The 20,253-nt window shown below is 43.5% G+C and overlaps 1 protein-coding gene across 1 annotated transcript in view; it reads left to right on the plus strand.

Annotated features, from left to right (window-relative positions):
* The window catches only part of NFX1 (nuclear transcription factor, X-box binding 1), a 123,161-nt gene that overhangs the window by 85,418 nt on the left and 17,490 nt on the right, over positions 1–20,253 (plus strand). The window contains exons 15-21 of the mRNA XM_075270992.1: positions 3,817–3,896; positions 6,837–7,067; positions 8,347–8,420; positions 9,154–9,255; positions 10,901–10,942; positions 18,205–18,300; positions 19,651–19,717. Of these exons, the coding sequence (XP_075127093.1) occupies positions 3,817–3,896; positions 6,837–7,067; positions 8,347–8,420; positions 9,154–9,255; positions 10,901–10,942; positions 18,205–18,300; positions 19,651–19,717 (692 nt within the window). The remainder of the gene's footprint in view (positions 1–3,816; positions 3,897–6,836; positions 7,068–8,346; positions 8,421–9,153; positions 9,256–10,900; positions 10,943–18,204; positions 18,301–19,650; positions 19,718–20,253) is intronic.

Here is a 20,253-nt window from a genome sequence, read left to right on the forward strand (position 1 = left end):
GGCCAGATGCAGGAATCCTCAGGCGTTTGTGTTCAACGCTCTTGTGATTCCCTGGTGGGAGTTATTCAGTTCGGTATCTGTTCTTCCCTCTTTCTTCCTCCTCAGGTTTTCAAGGGACTCATGGTCGAGCAGATGCCTGCCATCCAGGTGACTCCATACTGGCCCTGTCTGGCTAATACACAGGCCTTATGGTTCTGTTGGAAGACGCCCTGGCCTGCTCCTCTGCAGGAGGATTTGCTCTTCAAAGGACATTCCACCTCTCCTCACGTTAGCTACGTTTAACGATGTGGCGGTTGAGGCCGTATTATTTTCTGGGCCTGTTTTTTCTTTTTGTAATCTAGGCCAGGGAGTTTCAGTCAGCAAAGATTTTCCATTGCACTTAGCAGTCTTATATCCGCTGGCGCTGAACTGTAGATTATCGTCTTTTTCTTGCACAGGATCCTGGTGTTCTTCAGCTGGGTTGGATCAGGGTCTTGGCTTCTACCTGAAGGGTCAGTTATGTGCGCTTCCTTTCTCTTCCAGTAGGCCGTGATTTTCCGTGCTCAGGTTTAAAGAAATAAATAAATAAAAAATTTCCAGGGTATGGCGCAGTCTGTCCCTCCTTCCGGTTTCCAGTTGATCCTTAATATTTTTACCTCATTCTTGTGGAACTTCAGGCTCTTTCTTTGAGCCTCTAAAGAAAAGCTCCACTTCTCTTCCTCTTGCTATCACTTCTTTTTGTAGAGCTCTGAGCTGGCAGCTTGCCGCGCCAGTTTCCCTTCTTGCTTCTTCACAGGACAGGGTGGTCTTCATCCGCCACCATCTTTTCTTTCTAGGTGGCATCCGCTAGTCTCATTAATGAGGACGTTGTCTTGCCGTCTTTTTGGCCAGAGCCTAAGCACCCTTGTGAGCGCCTTCCACTGCCTGGATGTTGTTCCGGGTGGTCGGTTTTTCAGACTCTCACAGATCCTCTTCGGCGCTGTGATGCTCATTTTTGATCTTCCAGAGAGATCTAGGAAGGGCTTGCTGCTTCCAGGGGGTCCATTTCTAGATGGATTCAGTCTGTTATTTGGAAGCCTTATGGCTAAAGGGTAATGATTCGCCCTTCCGTGTAGCAGCTTACGCTATCAAGGTTGTCGGTACCTCCGGGGCTGTTTGGCTTCAGGCTTCTGTTTGCTGGTACAGAGCTATTTTCCTGGACTTTGGTTCACTTTTTTTCACCAAATTATCAGATCTTTTCTGTGTCTTCTGCCAATGCCAGTTGGTCGGAGGGTTCTGCAAGCCGCGGTATGCCAATTGTTCTCAGGGCTGTCTGTTTTTCTCTCCCTCGGGGACTGCTGTTGGACGTCCCATGGTTGCTGTGTCCCCCAGTGAAATATTACGAGAAAAAGGGATTTTGGTGAACTCACCTGTAGAATCCTTTTCTCGTTGCTTCACTGGAGGACACAGGTCCCACCTGTTGTTATTTGATGTACAGGGTTTTATTTCTTCACAAATTTAGGTTTGTGCTTGGTTCCATATTTTTGTTTTTGGACTCTCCTACTGCTGTGATACAAAACTGACTGAGTGCACGGTCAGTGGGAGGGTATAGCCTGTGTGGGCGGAGCCAATTGTTTTTTTTATTTCCTAGTGTCCGCCTCCTAATGACCAGATCTATACCCATGGTTACTGTGTCCCACAGTGAAACAACGAGAAAAGGATTCTACAGGTGAGCACACCAAAATCCCTTTTTTCTTTGCTTGCGCCAGTCCCTTCCTGAGTTGGCTCCCTTCATCCTCAGGATCCCCCATTCTGGCCACCGTTCTTTTCTTTACGGCCCTTTCCAAGCCTTTCTGGTGCCCACAGAGGACTAGGCCGCAGTTAGGCCTGCCTCCCCTTTGTCTTCCTGAGCAACCAGGACTCCTCCTAGCTCCCTGAATGGCCTAGGGGGTGTCCCTTTTTTTCTCCTTTAATCCTGTGGACATGAGTAAACTCTTTGGGAAGCCCTGTCTTTTTAAGTTGCCTTTCTCTGCATCCCTAACAGCTCCTGCAGCTCTTCTCATGGTTTCCAGATTCCTTGCGGGATGCAGCACTGGGCATCCTTAACCCTGTTCTTATCAAGGCTAGGCGTCCTTATCCTTGTCTAGGGTTTCCAGGGCCTTTATTCCAACATGATCTCTGTCCCCAAGAAGAACAGCTCCCTTCGTCCCATCCTGGATCTGAAGGGGCCTAACAGGTTTTTCCGTGTCCCCTCAGTCGGCATGGAGGGGGACACAGCAGTTGCTGGTGGCATTCCTGGAGACTGCCAAATTAGTATTGTTCCTCAACATTAGCAACGCCTTCCTCCGCTTTCCAATCGTGCTGTGGTGTGGTGGGTTTGCGTGATTTTCAACTGATTGCTCTCCCTTTCAGACTGGCCACTGCCCCCCAGGTATTTACTGAGGTGATGGCCTCCCTAATGGCCATCCTCTGCTCCAGAGGGATTTGCGTGATTCCATACTTGGTCAACCTTCTGATAAAGTCCCTCCAAGATAGACTATCTGAGCAGCTTACAGATCACCTTGGACCTTTGCCAGTTTTGCTGGCTCATGAACAAGGAAGAGTAGTGTCTTGTGCGTTCTCAGCTCATGGAATTCCTGGGCATGATCCTCGTCACACATACAGGACAAGATTCTCTTCCAGAATCCTAGATCCTTGTCCTGTGATCCAGTGTGTCCCTCCTTTGGAGGATCTCTCCATGCTCTCTTCAGGTTCTGCAAGTGGGTCCTGGTCTCTATGGTCTCATCCTTCTAGACAACCCTCTATGCTCAATTCCACTCACGTCCTCTGAATTTGACGATTCTGGGCCACTGGGAGAAGTCTATGTCCAGCCTGATCCTCCTGTCTCCCCAGAAGTCTTTCTTCCCCTCCGCTGGCAGGTGATTTCCAATGAAGCAAGCCTTTCCTACTGGGGAGCAGTCGTTGGTACCTTGACCGTTCTAGCTTGTGATCTAGGTCTGAGACCGCCCTCCAGATCAACCTGCTGTAACTAGTGCCATCTTTTTCTCCTTATCTCATTGACCTATCTCATCAGAGTCTGGTCAGAGTATAGACCGACCTCTTTACCGCTGCAGCCTCCCTTCTGATGGCTCATTCCACAAGAGCTATCTGAGCATCCAGCGCTGTTTGGCATCAGGCTTCCGCCACCCAGGTCTGCAAGGCTGCCATCTGGGCCTCTGTCCATGCTTTCACAAAATTCTAGCAGATCCATTCTATGGCCTCTGCAAGCAGCTGTGAGCTGGGTTGCTTTCATGGCTGTATAATTCCCACCTTCTGATACTGCTTTAGGACATTACAGGGTGCTGTGTCCCCCAATAAAATAAGTGAGAAAAATGGATTTTTGTACTTGCCATAAAATCCTTTTCTAGTTGTTGTCATTGGGAGACACAGATCCAACCCCCCCTTTTTTTTTTCCTTGTTGTTCCTGCCCCAGGCTGTTTTTGGTCTGTCTTCGGATTCAGGCCATGTTGCTGGTGGTTGGTTCCGTGTTCTGAGTTCTTTTTTGTTTTTGTCTCTCTCCTACTACTGCAGTACACACTGTCCAGCATAGTGTCTATAGATAGGGGTATAGCTCAGAGGTGGCAAAGGCATCTTTTGTTATTCCTAGTATCAGCCTCCTAGTGGCCATATCTATGCCCGTGGTGCTCTATCCCACAATGAAGACAAAAAATACTATACGCTGAGTGCAGAAATCCATTTTTCCCCAGTAATCCTACATTTGACAGTTTAACTTTAAAAGCACTGCTAAGAACCTTTGTTTTTACTGGAATGCCTTACTCTAAATGGAAGTAATTTTAATTTATTATTTTACATTTTCAGTTTTTCATTCATGTCACAGTGAGGACAAATGCCCCCCATGTACATATCTCACTCAGAAGTGGTGTATGGGTAAACATGAGGTAAGAACTGTTCATTAACTTTATTTACCTGCTCAAAAGCTAGTGTTATAAAAATGTAGACTAGTAATATGGTTTGGGAAATGTGGAAAACCCTGTTAATGTCTCCACTGGAAATGGTGGGCAAGATTTATCATGCATTGTACATCCGTTTTATAGCATGCAAGGTATGAAACACATTTTTGCACAACTTAGGTTTTTGCACAAAAATCTTTTTTTCTTTTACACTGCCCCTCACCACTTTCCTGAAAGGAGGAATGGTCTTAGTAGAAGAGGCATGCACCTTGTCACAAATGAAGTGCACCCTCTGTCGGTGCACTGGCATTGAAAACTACAGTTTTCATAAATCTGTCCCAGTGAGATGACCCAACATTTCTGAAGAATATCCAAAAGTCAGGTGTGTTCACTGCCTTCAGGGTATTCAAAGATATTTAATTATTTTTTTTTAACTGTCTAGGAAAATGCACCATTAAAAAGATAGTGTAAAGTAATGCATACCAAAAGTGCTAAATTCGGCCAGATAATTGGGACATACCAGTTGGGATATAGTAAGGAAGAATTTACACCACCATTTATTCTGTTCATACACTCACCGGCCACTTTATTAGGTACACCTGTCCAACTGCTCGTTAACACTTAATTTCTAATCAGCCAATCACATGGCGGCAACTCAGTGCATGTAGACATGGTCAAGACAATCTCCTGCAGTTCAAACCGAGCATCAGTATGGGGAAGAAAGGTGATTTGAGTGCCTTTGAACGTGGCATGGTTGTTGGTGCCAGAAGGGCTGGTCTGAGTATTTCAGAAACTGCTGATCTACTGGGATTTTCACGCACAACCATCTCTAGGGTTTACAGAGAATGGTCCGAAAAAGAAAAAACATCCAGTGAGCGGCAGTTCTGTGGGCGGAAATGCGTTGTTGATGCCAGAGGTCAGAGGAGAATGGCCAGACTGGTTCGAGCTGATAGAAAGGCAACAGTGACTCAAATAGCCACCCGTTACAACCAAGGTAGCCAGAAGAGCATCTCTGAACGCACAGTACGTCGAACTTTGAGGCAGATGGGCTACAGCAGCAGACGACCACACCGGGTGCCACTCCTTTCAGCTAAGAACAGGAAACTGAGGCTACAATTTGCACAAGCTCATCGAAATTGGACAATTGAAGATTGGAAAAACGTTGCCTGGTCTGATGAGTCTCGATTTCTGCTGCGACATTCGGATGGTAGGGTCAGAATTTGGCGTCAACAACATGAAAGCATGGATCCATCCTGCCTTGTATCAACGGTTCAGGCTGGTGGTGGTGGTGTCATGGTGTGGGGAATATTTTCTTGGCACTCTTTGGGCCCCTTGGTACCAATTGAGCATCGTTGCAACGCCAAAGCCTACCTGAGTATTGTTGCTGACCATGTCCATCCCTTTATGACCACAATGTACCCAACATCTGATGGCTACTTTCAGCAGGATAATGCGCCATGTCATAAAGCTGGAATCATCTCAGACTGGTTTCTTGAACATGACAATGAGTTCACTGTACTCCAATGGCCTCCACAGTCACCAGATCTCAATCCAATAGAGCATCTTTGGGATGTGGTGGAACGGGAGATTCGCATCATGGATGTGCAGCCGACAAATCTGCGGCAACTGTGTGATGCCATCATGTCAATATGGACCAAAATCTCTGAGGAATGCTTCCAGCACCTTGTTGTATCTATGCCACGAAGAACTGAGGCAGTTCTGAAGGCAAAAGGGGGTCCAACCCGTTACTAGCATGGTGTACCTAATAAAGTGGCCGGTGAGTGTATATTGCTAACAAAAAAGTTATCAGGTTCCCAATGAGCACATTATGATTGATCTAGTTCATGGATAATATATTGACTTCTATAAGTGGCAACCAATTTTTTTCTAATACGTTTTGCAAGAAATAATTATTTAACTTTGCAAAAAATTGTTTCTCAATATTTACTTAAAGAGGACCTTTCACCTCCTGGGGCACATGTGGTGTAATACACCACTAGAAAGCCAACAGTGTGCTGAATTCAGCGCACTATCGGCATTCCCATTCTGTGCCCCCGGTGAAGAGCTATTGGTGCCGTTACCATAGCTTTTCACTGTCAGAAGGGCGTTTCTGACAGTCTTTCAGGTACACCCTTCCTCACAGTAGAGTCCATTGCGCTGTACTGTGAGATGGGGCGTTCCTTACCACTCAGCGTCATGGCTGGGCGATAAGGAACGCCCCCCCTCACAGTACAGTGCAATAGACGCTACTGTGAGGAAGGGTGTACCTGAAAGACTGTCAGAAATGCCCTTCTGACTGTGAAAAGCTGCAGTAACGGCACCGATAGCTCTTCACCAGGGGCACAGAACGGGAAAGCCGATTCAGCGCACTGTCAGCTTTCTAGCTGTGTATTACACCACATGTGCTCCCGGATGTGAAAGATCCTCTTTAAGTCTGCTGTTTTCATTGTTGATGTGACCAACTGCATGGTGTCATCTGAAGTCTCACAATGCACTTGGATTTAGTTTTCTGTCTACAGAGTTGATAAAATACCATGTCGTACCAAAATAGTACACCAAAAGTTCAGTAAATTATACATTACTAAGGACCGCATGAAACTAGTCAGATGGGAGAATTTATTTTTGTCCAGTAGTCTTAGTATGCTTTTGTTTGCTGTGGACAGTGGATGGTTTTTAAGGGTTTTGAATAAAATGGATTGTTGTCTATTACCTGTCTGGATAATGAACATTCACTATTTTTTGCTAAGGTCTCATGCACATAGCACTGCTATGTGCACAGAGATACAGGAAGTCCCTGTAGACTTCCTATATCTGTAGACTGAAGACTGGGGAACAATGTACTGCCATGTAGAACCCTTGTATGGTCCTGTGTTAGTTATTCTTCCCTAGAATCAGTTTTACTATGATTTTCTTTCCCTTTTTATTTAGCTTAGGAACAATATTCCCTGCCATCTTACTGACATTTCATGTGGCCTGCGATGCAACCAGCTTTTAAAATGTGCAATGCACAAGTGCAAAAGGATCTGCCACAAAGGCGAGTGCCTCATAGATGAAGATTGTAAACAGCCGTGCACCCTTCTGAGACTGGATTGTGGTCATCCATGTTTGGCTCCTTGCCATCCCTCCCAGCCCTGCCAACCTTCTACTTGCAGTGCAATGGTAATTGTATTTTTTTCTCAATAGGAGCAGCGTCGCTGCATTCTCTTCATATGACAATACATAGGATATGTTGTAAATCATCTTGAGGTCAGATTAGTATTAGTATGGTGAAACAGTCCTAAATTATGTTGTTTTAATATATTTTAGTATGTTTGGTGCATTTTGCAACACCATGAATCTGAAATAATGCCGCTGAAATGGGATCTGTCACTACATTTATGCTGCTTCTGGTAGTGAGAGAGAAGCTGATTTTAGTATTCTGTATGTTTTGTGTGTGGGTTATGTCACAGTTACACTTTACTAATGGCTGTTCTAGTAGTCTACACAATGATATGCTTGAGTACTGAAGCATTCATGAGTGTGGGCTAACCCTTCTCTTCAGCAGCTGATTGACAGCTTTCTCCCTAAGCAAAGTATAAAAAAAGAATGCTGTCAATCAGTGTTAAGAGGAGAGGCAGAGCCTGATGATCCTGAAGGCTAAACATAATTCTTCCAACACTAAACACTAACTTTTTTTTTATGCATGAGCAGTTAGAGTCTGCAGTTAAAGAGCATTTAAACCAGCAACAGAGTTTGACAGGCCCAGGCTCACTTTCTGTGACTGGCAAGTAGATTTCTGTGGTAGTTTTTGCATGACCATTCTTCGCTATCTACCATGTGAACCTTGCCTACAGGGAGATTGTTGTGTTGCTTTCTATAACTCATCAATGATTGACTTCTGACTGACTTCCCTAAAAACAAACTATATTAACTTGTTGCAGAACTTTTCATTATAGAAAGAGTATAATTCACACAAGACTACAAAGTCTTTAAAATCCATGAGGTTTTAATGATGGGAGTTATAACACAGTAGTCAAATTTTCTTTCTTTCTTTCTTTCTTTCTTTCTTTCTTTCTTTCTTTCTTTCTTTCTTTCTTTCTTTCTTTCTTTCTTTCTTTTTCTTTCTTTCTTTCTTTCTTTCTTTCTTTCTTTCTTTCTTTCTTTCTTTCTTTCTTTCTTTCTTTCTTTCTTTCTTTCTTTCTTTCTTTCTTTCTTTCTTTCTTTCTTTCTTTCTTTCTTTCTTTCTTTCTTTCTTTCTTTCTTTCTTTCTTTCTTTCTTTCTTTCTTTCATGCCATTTTTTTATGGGGAAATAGCAAGATATATCCATGTGTAAAGGTGGTGGCTGTTATTGCCCTTTCTTCCCATCTGCATTAGAAAATAATTTGACCATGGTGGTACTCTTGTCTACAGCTGCGTAGAGATATATGTATTTTGTTAATGTCTTTCTCTAATATTTAGGTAGAGCTTCAATGCGAATGTGGGCGAAGGAAAGAGAGTGTGGTTTGCTCAGTTGCCTCCTCTGCTTATCAAAGGTAATATTATAGTATATGCACAGGTGAACCTAGCCTAGCCTCTCTGTGAACTATAACCACCCCCCCATCCAAAAAAAATAAAAAAAAAATGAAGGTCCACACCCAGCTATCATTGGTTGTGTGCATAATATATGGTAACCCTTCTTTGCCCCCCCCCACACACACACACTTATTTGATTCCCTACTTTTGCCCCCCTCCCCAGAGTGATGTGCCAATAGAATAAACTGTGGGGGCAGCCTACTTTTTTTTTTTTAACCGGCTTCTAAATATTGTAATAAGTAGTGGCCGTTACTTTTTACTCTCCCATCCATGCTCCTGTCGATTCACGCTTTGCTGCCACATCCAGGGTGCGCCTCCAGTTGACATTGAAGAACGCAAGTACACTGAAAGTTGTGTCTTGCTGTTGTGCAGCGCCACCTAGAGGGCAGAAAAGGAGACTGGCCTGCATGGGATGGGTAAGTAAAAATTGTCAGCCAGTACATACTGCAATAATACAATAAGTAGCAGCCGATCAGAAAAAGAAATGTCGTTCCCGGTTTATTCCATCATGCACCACATGAGACCATCGCATTATGGAATAGGTAATTGGTATGATCTTCTCAAACAATGAAATGTGGTATTCATTGCTTTTATCATTGATTGTATAGTTCTAAGAGTCATAGTCTCAGTATCGTTTATCTGTTTTTTCATCTATTGAGATTTTGATTCTTCCTTTTTAAATTATTTTTCTAGAATAGCTGCTATATCTATGGCTGCAAAGCTGACAGAAATGCAGCTAGGTGATTCAGTGGATATTGGAAAACTTGTTACCAAAAAAGAGATGAAGCAGACAAGGTAAAGAAATGTTGTTTCCTTCTCTCTTTTGGAGTTCCATGCTTGTGATTAATCCTTTATTTATTTTGACTTGCAGTATGCTTGCTGTGTGTAAGAAAGGAAAAATTCTATACATTTTTTTTTGTCAAATGCTAGACCTTTAGTACTGTTGCATCTTTGCATGTGGCTTTCAGAATCGAGTAATTTTATCCTCTCAGTAGCGGAACACATTTCTTTGCTGTAGCACGTGATGTCCCAGTGCTGTTATATTTCTTACATGTCATGTTTTAAGAGAAATAACTTTTTAGGAAATATTATTACAATTAATTAACAAAGAGGTATTACAATTGTTATCCATGACGGACAGGTGCTTCTCATACTGTAACATACTGTACCCCTAAAGATTCCAATAAATAGTATATACAACTGTTGGCTAAATACAGATTGCAATAAATGCATGATCTCAGTCCTAATAACCCATTTAATAAACGGTCTGTAAGTTGCCAAATGAACAATAGGGTAGCACAGAAAAAGTCAATCGCCAATCCACACAACCACATAGAACGTTAATCATCCACAACCTGTCCCCTCCATATATCTCCAACCTAATCTCCCGCTACCTGCCCACATATAACCTCAGATCCTCCAAAGACCTCCTACTTCGCTCTGCTCTCATCCACTCCTCACACAACAGTCTCCAAGATTTCTCCTGTGCATCCCCAATACTCTGGAACTCCTTACCAAGACACATAAGACTGACCTCCACAATCACAGGCTTCAAGAAGGCCATGAGGACTCACCTATTCAGGAAGGCCTACAACCTCCAATAACACTATCACATCACTGCCATCTGTACAGTCTCCTCCTCTCCTCCTGTCTCTACCCCCCTTCCCTCATAGATTGTAAGCCCTTGCAGGCAGGGCCCTCTACCCCACTGTGCCAGTCGGTCACTGTTAGTTTTAGATCTGCCTGCATAATTTGTGTATTGTATGTAAACCCTCATATGTAAAGCACCATGGAATTAATGGTGCTATATAAATAAACAATAATAAATAAATAAAATAAATTATAAGCTCGATAAGCAACAAGGTCTTTGGTCTGGGTTCACACAGTTCTTTCATAAGGATTTCATGCTCTTCTACTTGCAGTAACACTAAGCACATGTTGCGGTACGATTCAGCTGTAATCGAACGGCCATCAAATTAAAGACCTCTGGTTTACCAACATAGGAAAAATGTGCTACTCAGCTGAAATGCATAGGAAAATTTGCTACTCATTACTGCAATAAAAATGCACTGAGAACCTAGTTTGTCATTCATAATAATTATCATTATACAATTTGGTCAGCACATTTCAGTGGCATTTCTAATGTCATATTAGCCTATGCTTTCTGCAAAAACAATTTGCATGGGTGGCTGCCATTTTCATTCTCATTTTCAAAGCCATACATGCCAATTTTGATTATTACACATGCCAATTTTGATTGTCACAGCAATCCACTAGAATGTATTCAGCAAGAACCCTTTTAGATTGATTGTGAAAGGTCACAAGTCTGTGAATTAAGTTTGGAGAACAATTGAAGAAATGTTGGTGATCTGACCTTATAAATGAATATCCTTCTACAATGAGCACCCTGCTTGACAGGCTTTGGTTTGACTTTTTACAGACTACAATGTGATGAAGAATGCCTGGCTTTAGAAAGAAACAGGTAAGCAGGTTTATGGTGCTATCTGTTTTGGTCAGAGAAGAGTGTTTATGGCTAAGGCCCCGTGTAACGAGCCGCAGCCAAAAAGCACTACAGAAAAGACTCTGGTGAAAACAAAGAGTTTTTCCTCTGCAAACTTTCTGTTACTATTATAACTATAAGGTTCCATGGTTATAATAGTCACGCTGCAATTTACAAAAATCGCAGCATTTCCATTGGGGATATTTTTTGCTATGTGTGTGAATCCCATCCACTTTGCAAGTAGTGTAAAATTCTGTGGCCAAATCGCAGTGTTTATGCTAAATGGAGCCCCTGGCCTAAAGGGGTTTTTGGGAGTCAGGATATTGATGGTCTATCTTTAGGTTGATTGGAGATTATCAGCAGTGCTTAACAAGAGCCCATGTCTTAGTAGTAACAGGTTATTGCAGGTTCTTGTCCCCCTTCTTTTTTCACAGAGTGAACCTGCAGTGTCCTGCTCAGCCACTACTAAGTGCCTCAGATAGACAGACTGACGTAAACATGGAATAGACTTGCGTATCATACCTTAAACTTCTGACTGGTGGGGTGTCAAGAGGATAGGCCATTAATACTGTAATCCTCAAAAGCCTTTGCAAGAGTTTTATGTAGTGTTTGTTAGAAAATAAAAATTAAAGGGGTTGGCCACTTTAAGACCAATATTGACAAACAAATGTATAATAAAAAGATATACATATGCACAAGGTCCGTAATAGTAAGTCAGTGGATTTCGAGGGCGCTTCCTTATCAGTTTACCCAGACCTGTCCAGATCCACCCTCAGGCAGTGAGCAGCCTTGAAACCCCTGCTCTCCATGTTACAAGAACGCAAAATCTCCTATAATTGGTGATTCCCGTTGTCCCTGCAAGTGTGCCAGAGAGATCGAATTCTTTCTTTGGCCCACCTGGATGATTTGCCCAAATTTCTCCGTTCTCTGGGCCTTCCACCCTTGCAACTGCCCAAATGGTCTTCACTGCTGGCTGATCCCAAACGCTCCGGCCCGTTCCGCCTGTGATGGGACGCGATGGACATAACCGACCCTGGTCCTTCTCGGCCTCAGAGATCACAACGCAGTCAAGAACTGCCTCTGCAACGTGAGCCCCCGACTTGATTACTCCTCCTATGCGGGTCCCCCTCGGATGGAATTTGTTTCATACTTCATATGTTTGCCTTAATGCACATTTTCTCACATGCACGCCCATTGTTATTCTACATTTTTCTGTTGTAGGTCTGTACCCTATGTTTTTGATTCTTTATTTCACTTTGATGCCGGAGCCGGAGTGGCTCTCATTTATGTTCCCTTTTTTTATTTTATTGTACACTTAGGAATTGTGCCCCGACTTGTGGCTCACCTTCCTCGTTCCCACATAGTCTGGTCCTGCACTGCGGGGCCGCCTGGAGACTCGTTCTCCACCATTCTCTAGCTCCCCCTGTGGGTGTTACTTGATTTTCACGCCCACTCCTGCTTGTTTTGTCGGTAGTGTCTTGTGGTGTGTTTGCCTGTTTGTCTTCCCTGTTCGTTTTTGTCTGTTCCTCGTGTTCTTCCCCACTCCCCTCCACTATGGCGGATATCTCCATCTCTTTTAATGTTAAGGGCCTCAACGTCCCTGAGAAACGATCCCAGATCTTATATGATGCACACAAACGAAAAGTGCAGATTCTATGCCTGCAGGAGACACATTTTGTATCCGATCATGTCCCAGTGATCAGGAATCTGTACTTTCCGCAATGGTTTCACTGTAGTAACCTGATGGGTCAAGTCCACGGAGTAGCCACATTTTTTCACAAGAATATACCTGCTAAAGTTTTAGATTCCAAGTCTGATGGAGATGCTAGATACCTGTTTTGTGAAATCTATGGTTAAGTCTATATCATAGCTAACATATATGCCCCTAACTCTGAGCAGGTCCCATTTCTTCTATCTACCCTTCAGTCTTTCGCCAAGGGCCAGTTGATTGTTTGCGGAGACTTCAACCTTCCTCTTAATCCTCTACTTGATACTTCAACATGCAGACCTCATATTTCCTATAGTGCGCTGAACAAAGTGAGGAGACTCCTGAACCTTATGTTATGTGATGCATGGCGGATTCTTCATCCACTTGATAGGGATTACTCCTTCTTCTCTCCACCTCATAACTCATAGTAGAATTGCTTATATTTTCCTTTCGCATGACCTCCTTTCCTGTGTGATCTCTGCTCGAGTTGATCCCGCTTTCCTTTCTGGTCTCCTGTGCCTTCCGTCCCCCCTCCTCTTCCAGTACCCGTGCCAATACCTGGAGGCTCAATGAGTCGCTTCTTCTTGATGTGCAGTGCCTGGAGGATTTAAAGCTTTCCATTTCTCACTTTCTTCAGCACCACATGGAGGATGACACTTCCCTGCCAATTCAATGGGAAGCTCTGAAATGTGTACTTAGTGGCGTCCTAATGAAACACGGTGCGCGCTTGAAGAGAAAGGCAGGGCTGAGGTTTCTGCTCCCTCCTGAATGACCTGGTATCCCTGGAGGCTCAACATAAGCAGACTCTCCAACAATCGATTCTGGCCTCCCTGACGGCCACCCGTCAGGAACTCAAGTCCTTGCTTGAACACAAGCAGCAGCGACTGAGGCAACTGGGTCAGCGTTCCTTCTATGAGTGGGGAAATAAGGCGGGACATCTCCTGGCGAGGGCAGTGAAGGAGCGCCAGGTGGCTTCCCATGTTCTAGCCATCAAAAAATCTTCACGTTACTGCTGACATTGCCTCCGCTTTTCAGGAGTATTATGCCTCGCTTTATCATCTGCCCCTGCCGGGATCTGTTCATCCAGCTCCCACTGCCAATCTTTCGCTCTCTCAGTATGTTGCAGCTACAGCCCTCCCCTCTCTCTTCCCTGGGGACGTGTCTCTGCTTGAGGCGCCTTTTTTGTCTCAGGAATTGGAGTAAGGTATCTCCTCTCTTCCGGGAGGGAAAAGTCCCAGTCCAGACAGCTACATGGCCTGATTTTTTTAAGGCTCTGAAATCGGAATTGATCCCCCTGCTATTGAAGGCTTTTAATTCCATCTCCCCTACTGTTGCGTTTTCCCCATCATTTCTTCAAGTGCATATTCCGGTCCTCCCTAAGGAGGGCAAGGACAACACGCTCTACTCCAGTTACAGGCCGATATCGCTTCTCAATACGGATGCCAAGTTATATGCTAAATTGATCGCCAACCGCTTGAGCCCTCACGTGAGGGACCTTGTTCACCCTGATCAGGTGGGCTTAATCCCCTGCAGGGAGGCCCGTGACAATACCTTGAAGGCTTTCTCCGCGATCCACCATGCCCAGCGATCACAGACCCCTATGTTGCTGCTCTCCTTGGATGCGGAGAAGGCCTTTGACAGGGTAGATTGCGGTTTCTTGGAGGCTACGCTGTTCCAGATTGGCCTCGGCCCTGCTATGCTTACTCGTATCTGTGCGCTTTACAACTCCCTTGTGGCGCGGGTCAGGGTTAATGGCTCCCCTTTACTATATACAATGGCACGCGACAGGGCTGTCTCCTCTCTCCGTTATTGTATGCCCTAGTCATGGAACACCTCCTGGTTGCTATTAGAAATAACCCAGACATCAAGGGCTTGAGAGCTCGTAATATGCACCTTAACCCCTTCACGATATCCGCCGTAATAGTACGGCGCATGCCGGGTGTGTAACTATGACGACCGCCCAGGCTTTTGCTTTAAGCAGTAGACAACCGGCGCTAATGTCTCCGATCGGTCCCCGGACTGATCGGAGGCATTAACCCCTCTGGCGCCACGGTCAAAGGCATGGGCGCCGCCATTTTGCCAGTGATCGCTGGCGCCTGGAGCAAGCTCCAGGGCCGACATCACGTTACCATGACAGCAGGGAGCCTTGTTAAAGGCTTCCGTCCGGTCTCCAATCTCTTTCTTTTGCAGGCTGGTCTATGCAGCCTGCAAAAGAAATGATTTTTTTTGCAATGCATTAGCATTGTAATGCATTGCGTTAGTGATCAGACCCCCTGGGGTTCAGCACCCCTAGGGGGTCTAATAAATGCAAAAAAAAAAAAATTAAAAAAAAAAAAATATATATATATATATATATATATATATATATATATATATATATATATATAAAAATTTTAAAAAAGTATTAAAAATTCAAATCACCCCCTTTCCCTAGAACACAGATAAGTTTTTTTCCTGTTTGGTAAACGCCGTAGTGGGAAAAACAGTCAAAAGTGCCAAACCGCCGTTTTGATTCTGATAAAAATTTCCTCTGTACCCTGCGCTCCTCTTTCCCGTTTTCTTGGTCTCGTGGCTCCAACAAATATGAGTGTTCAACTCCCCACCAATTTGGCGAACACCTACTCACTAAATTTTCTACCAATCTTGCGCACCATTCATGCTGATCTGGAGTGCTGGGATGCGAAGGGTCTCTTGTGGTTAGGATGCGTCAACCTGTTGAAAATGAACATTCTCCCCCGGTTATTGTACCTTTTCCAGACTGTTCCTTGTAATTTCCCATCACGCTTTTTTTCCGTAGTTGGACAAGCCTTCAATAAATTGATATGGGGATCTAAACCACCACGCATTACTCGGGCAACGTTATCTCTGTTGGAGTGGAGGTTTCGCAGTCGTGGACTGTGCAAAGTATTTCTTAGCTGCGGTTGCTACGCGCATCCTTGATTGGCATCATGCCGCCCGCTCCAAACTTTGGCTAGCCCTAGAGAAATCCTTGAGCTCTCTCCCCCTCACCACCCTCCCTTGGATTAATAGAAGGTTCTGCACGGAAGACAGTCTATCCGCTTCCCTTCATGATGCATCAAACGCTTGGAGTGTGTCGTTCGTACGGGTATATGAGGAAATTATTTCGAAACAATGGCCTGCTGACGTTGATATCGGGTAACCTGGATTTCCCTGCTGCGCTTGCCTCTCCATTTTTGGGCAAGTCGGTCGGCGAACCAATTCTCCGCTTTAAGCACGTCACCTCGTGCAGATCTGCTGTCCTGGACCTCACGTCCTGATTTGGTCTCCTCGTATTGGCACTTTTCCCAGCTCTCTCATCTTTACTCTTCTTTGAAAACCTCTAATGATTGTCATAGGCCTCTGCTCCCTCTTGAGCGCCTCTGCCTTTCATCACTGCCCCCTGTCCACACTGTCTCCCTGCTATATGAGGTACTCCTAAACGATCCCGGGGCCTCTTTGCCTGCTTTTGTGGGGGGTTTGGAGAGGGAGTTGGGGGTTTCATTCCCGCCGGGTGTGTGGTCATCGGCCTTTGCCGCGTGCCATAAATTCTCCATCTCTTGTAGGGCACTAGAGACTAAGGGCTCGTTCACATCTGCGCCCGGCACTCCGTTCTACAGATTTCCGTTTCCTGCACAAAGCTGAGCAGGAGACTGAATCCTGACGGCATCTTTCCCAAACCCATTCATTTGAATGGGTTTGAAAAGTGTCCGGCCATGAGCACCGGTGAGCGTTTTATGCTCTCCGCGGCGAAACCGTTTTTTAAAACCGGACAGAGTTGGACAAGCAGTACTCTGTGTCCGGTTTAAAAAAGCCGGTTTCGCCGCGGAAAGCATAAAACACTCACCTGCGCTCTCGGCCGGACTCTGCATGGCAGGTTATTGTCTTCTGCATGCAGAAGACGGAAACCTGAGAACGGAGTGCCAAACACTGGTGTGAACCCAGCGTAACTATAAAATTCTCTCCAGATAGTATAGAGTCCCAGTTTTCCTTCATGCAATTTATCCCTCCACATCTGACAGGTGTTGGATATGTCTCAGACCAAGGCACGATGGCCCATATCTGGTGAGGATGTCCCCTCCTGCGCCCTTTTTGGACTGGGGTCAGGCGGGTTATTTACCTGGTCACAGGGGTGGATCTAGAGGACGACCCTGCTCCTCTTCATATTCACGCGCAAATTCAGGAAACCAACTCGCAGGCTTTTGGGTTTCATGCTGGTCGCAGCCAGGTCAGTCATCTCCAGACTTTGGAAATCTCAGACCCCTCTCACACTTCTCTCTTGGCTGAAGGAGCTCCTCCACCTTCGCACAATGGAAAAACTGATGGCTCAACTTTGCCCTGAAACAGGGATGCACCAACAAACCCGGCGGCTCTGGGACTAATACTAGGATGTTGTCTGTCTTCGTCTTTGTTTTCTGTTCACACTCAATTGCTTTTATTGTCATTATTGCTTGACTTCACTCTGTTTTGAATTTTCTCTTTGTATTTTGACTCTGCTGCTTCAAAGTTTGTTTACTCCTCTTGCCCTTCCCCTCCCCTCCCCCTTTACTCCCTTTTCATTGGTACAAGTTATCTTTTTTTTTGTTTTTGTCTTCCCCGGTCCTCCCTTCCTTCCCTCCCTCCCTATGTTGTAAAACACTTTTTGAAAAAACCTTCAATAAACTTTAATGTTAAAAAATAAAGATATACTTCTAGAGGATAAAACTCTGACTATGGCCATGTGATTTACGGTCCATGGTCATGTGATGTACACAGGTGCCACTCATTACAGTCACAGCACAGTAATCAGACATCTGCCTGGTAATCAGCTGTACACCTGTGTGCTCATCACATGACCATGGACCGAAAATCACATGACCATAGTCAGACTTTTATCCTCTAGAAGTAACAGAATGAATGACAGCAAGAAGAGATCTAGAAAACCGTGAGGAATTGATACAGAAAGTATATTGGAATATTGTATATCTTTTTATTGTACATTTGTTTGTCAATATTGGTCTGAAAGTGGCCAACCCCTTTAAGTTTGGTACCGTGTAGCCAGCTGAAGCATTTCTTATTGCTCTCAGTAAGATAAATACAATAGTAAACAATAAAAATTATTTCATATGCTTTAAATTGAAGTTAATACCTAAAAATTCAGTTATGACTTTGTCCTCCCACTTTTGAGATGACTCTGTCGTCCTTGTTTGTGACTTGTCACCAGTGATTCCCTAATTCTAATATTAGTTATGTAAGGTCAAGGCAAAACTTTTTGAGTTTAAGGGGCACGTGAGTAGTAGAGTAGAGTAAATCTCGGGGGTTTTCATGGTATTGTATGGTTATGTATGTTCATGAGAGAAAAGACAATGCACCTTTTTATGATATTCTACCATTACCCAGTAGATTTATCTAAGGGCTAGGGCAGATATAGATAGGACATTAAAGGTAAGGAGATGGAGAAATGGACTTATTCCAAGCAGAGACAGGACAAAACGTTCCAGCTAATTATAGTTCAATACATTCAGGTTGTTGACTTGTAATTTTTGTAAATCTCTCACAGACGTCTGGCAGAGGCTTTGAACATTACTGAAAATTCTGATCCTTTTAATACTCGTTCTGGATTCAAGTTCAGTGACAGCTTGAAAGATGATGCAAGGTTTGTGCTTCCTTTACATGGCACACATTGCCTTGACAATATCAGTAAAAAGCAGCATTATTTAAAACCATGCAGAAGATCTGGATATCTCCATAGTCTGTTATAAATTAAAGATTTACATATGTTTAAGTAATTCCAAATGGCTCCATATATTATGTACACAGTTGTAACTAATTTGGAAATTAAAATAATTGAATATTAGTGCAAATAATCTTGATTACAAAAAAATTGCTTCAGTTTTGTGTAAACTGCACTCATAGCTCTTCGTGGTTTAATAGAAGTTAATCTTATGTACTTTTACATTCTATTTGGTGATAGTTCTGTTCAGTAGAACTGTGAGGGACAGGGGACACTATAAGGTGTTACTGTGAATGATTTTTGTGTACCGATATGTGCAATACTTGAACTACTTTCAAAACAATCATCTTGTTTCTCTCTCCTTCCAAAAGTGATCAAAAAGCCATACCCCATAATAGTGCCAGTGGAATCTGAAAAAGTCCTTTAATTAGATGTGTCAATGGAAGAAAAAAAAAAGTCACTGCTCTGAGAATATGGCAATACAAGAAATATTATTCCTTTTAAAAAGGACTATCACCACCACCTTCAACAGCTCTTTGCATTCTTTACTAGGCTCCGCTTGCCCTGGTTCCAGTATGTTTATGGGTTTTTTGCGCTAGTCTCCATTGTTCCCAAGCAGTTGGTGCTGTTTTATGACAATATGCTAATTAGCCTCTGTGTCAGGAGCATGGTCCTGGGTTGTCTACTCCTGCCTAACTGATCTGGAATTAGTGGGATGGTACCTACTAGAGATGAGCGAATAGTATTTGATCGAGTAGGTATTCGATCGAATACTACTTTGTTCAAAATACTCATACTCTGTCAAATACCACATGGTAAATGCAGTAAAAATTTGATTCCCTTCCCACCTTCCCTGGTGCTTTTTTTTTTTACACCAATAACTATGCAGGGGAGGTGGGACAGGAATTAGGACAACGTGGGCATTTAAAAAAAAAAAAAAAAACGTATACAGTAAAGATGAGCGAGTAGTGAAAAATTTGAAATTCGAGTAGACCTCAATATTCAACTAATTCGATTGTACATACCTAAAAGTAGTAAAATCTACAGCAGAAATTATTCAAGTTGATATGGTATAGAGTTCACATCACTTATACTGCAGTTATTGCCTGGAGGGAAAAAAAAAGCAGTTGCAACATTGCCGCCTTCTTGGCACGGTTAATAAATTATAAGTGCAAGAAAATTGTGCTTAGAAAAGGCAAAACTCTATGGAAAAGAAATTCTGTATTTATGTATGTATATATAAATTTTCATTTGTTCATTTTCATTCTGCAGGAAAGACTTAAAGTTTGTCTCTGAAATTGAGAGAGAAGTAAAAGCTCTTGTGGATGCAGTCAATAAGGTTAGTTGATACTACACTTCACAAGCCTTTACATCAACTGTTCTTTAAGTAATTCAGTTCACATTACCTGTGGCTTTAACCCCTTCCTATGGCATTTTTTTGATTTTTGTTTTTCGTTTTTGACTCCCCTCCTTCTAAACCCCATAACTTTATTTCTCCGCTCCCAGAGCCATATGAGGTCTTAATGTTTGCGGGACAAATTTTTCTTCATGATGCCTCCATTAATTATTCTGTATAATGTACTGGGAAGCTGGAAAAAAATTAAGAATGGGGTGAATTTGAAGAAAAAGTGCATTTATGTAACTTTCTCTCGGGCTTCGGTTTTACGGCGTTCACAGTGCAGCCAAAATGACATGTCCCGTGTATTCTGTGTTTCAGTACGATTCCGGGGATACCAAATTTATATGGTTTTATTTACATTTTAACCTCTTAAAAAAAAAAATCCCAAACTAGTTTTTTCCTAAAAGTCGCCATATTCTGACAGCCGTAACTTTTTTATACGTCCATGTACAGGGATACATAGGGCGTTTTGTTTT

This window comes from Leptodactylus fuscus, chromosome 4 (genome assembly GCF_031893055.1).
Source record: "Leptodactylus fuscus isolate aLepFus1 chromosome 4, aLepFus1.hap2, whole genome shotgun sequence".
Taxonomy (NCBI): domain Eukaryota; kingdom Metazoa; phylum Chordata; class Amphibia; order Anura; family Leptodactylidae; genus Leptodactylus; species Leptodactylus fuscus.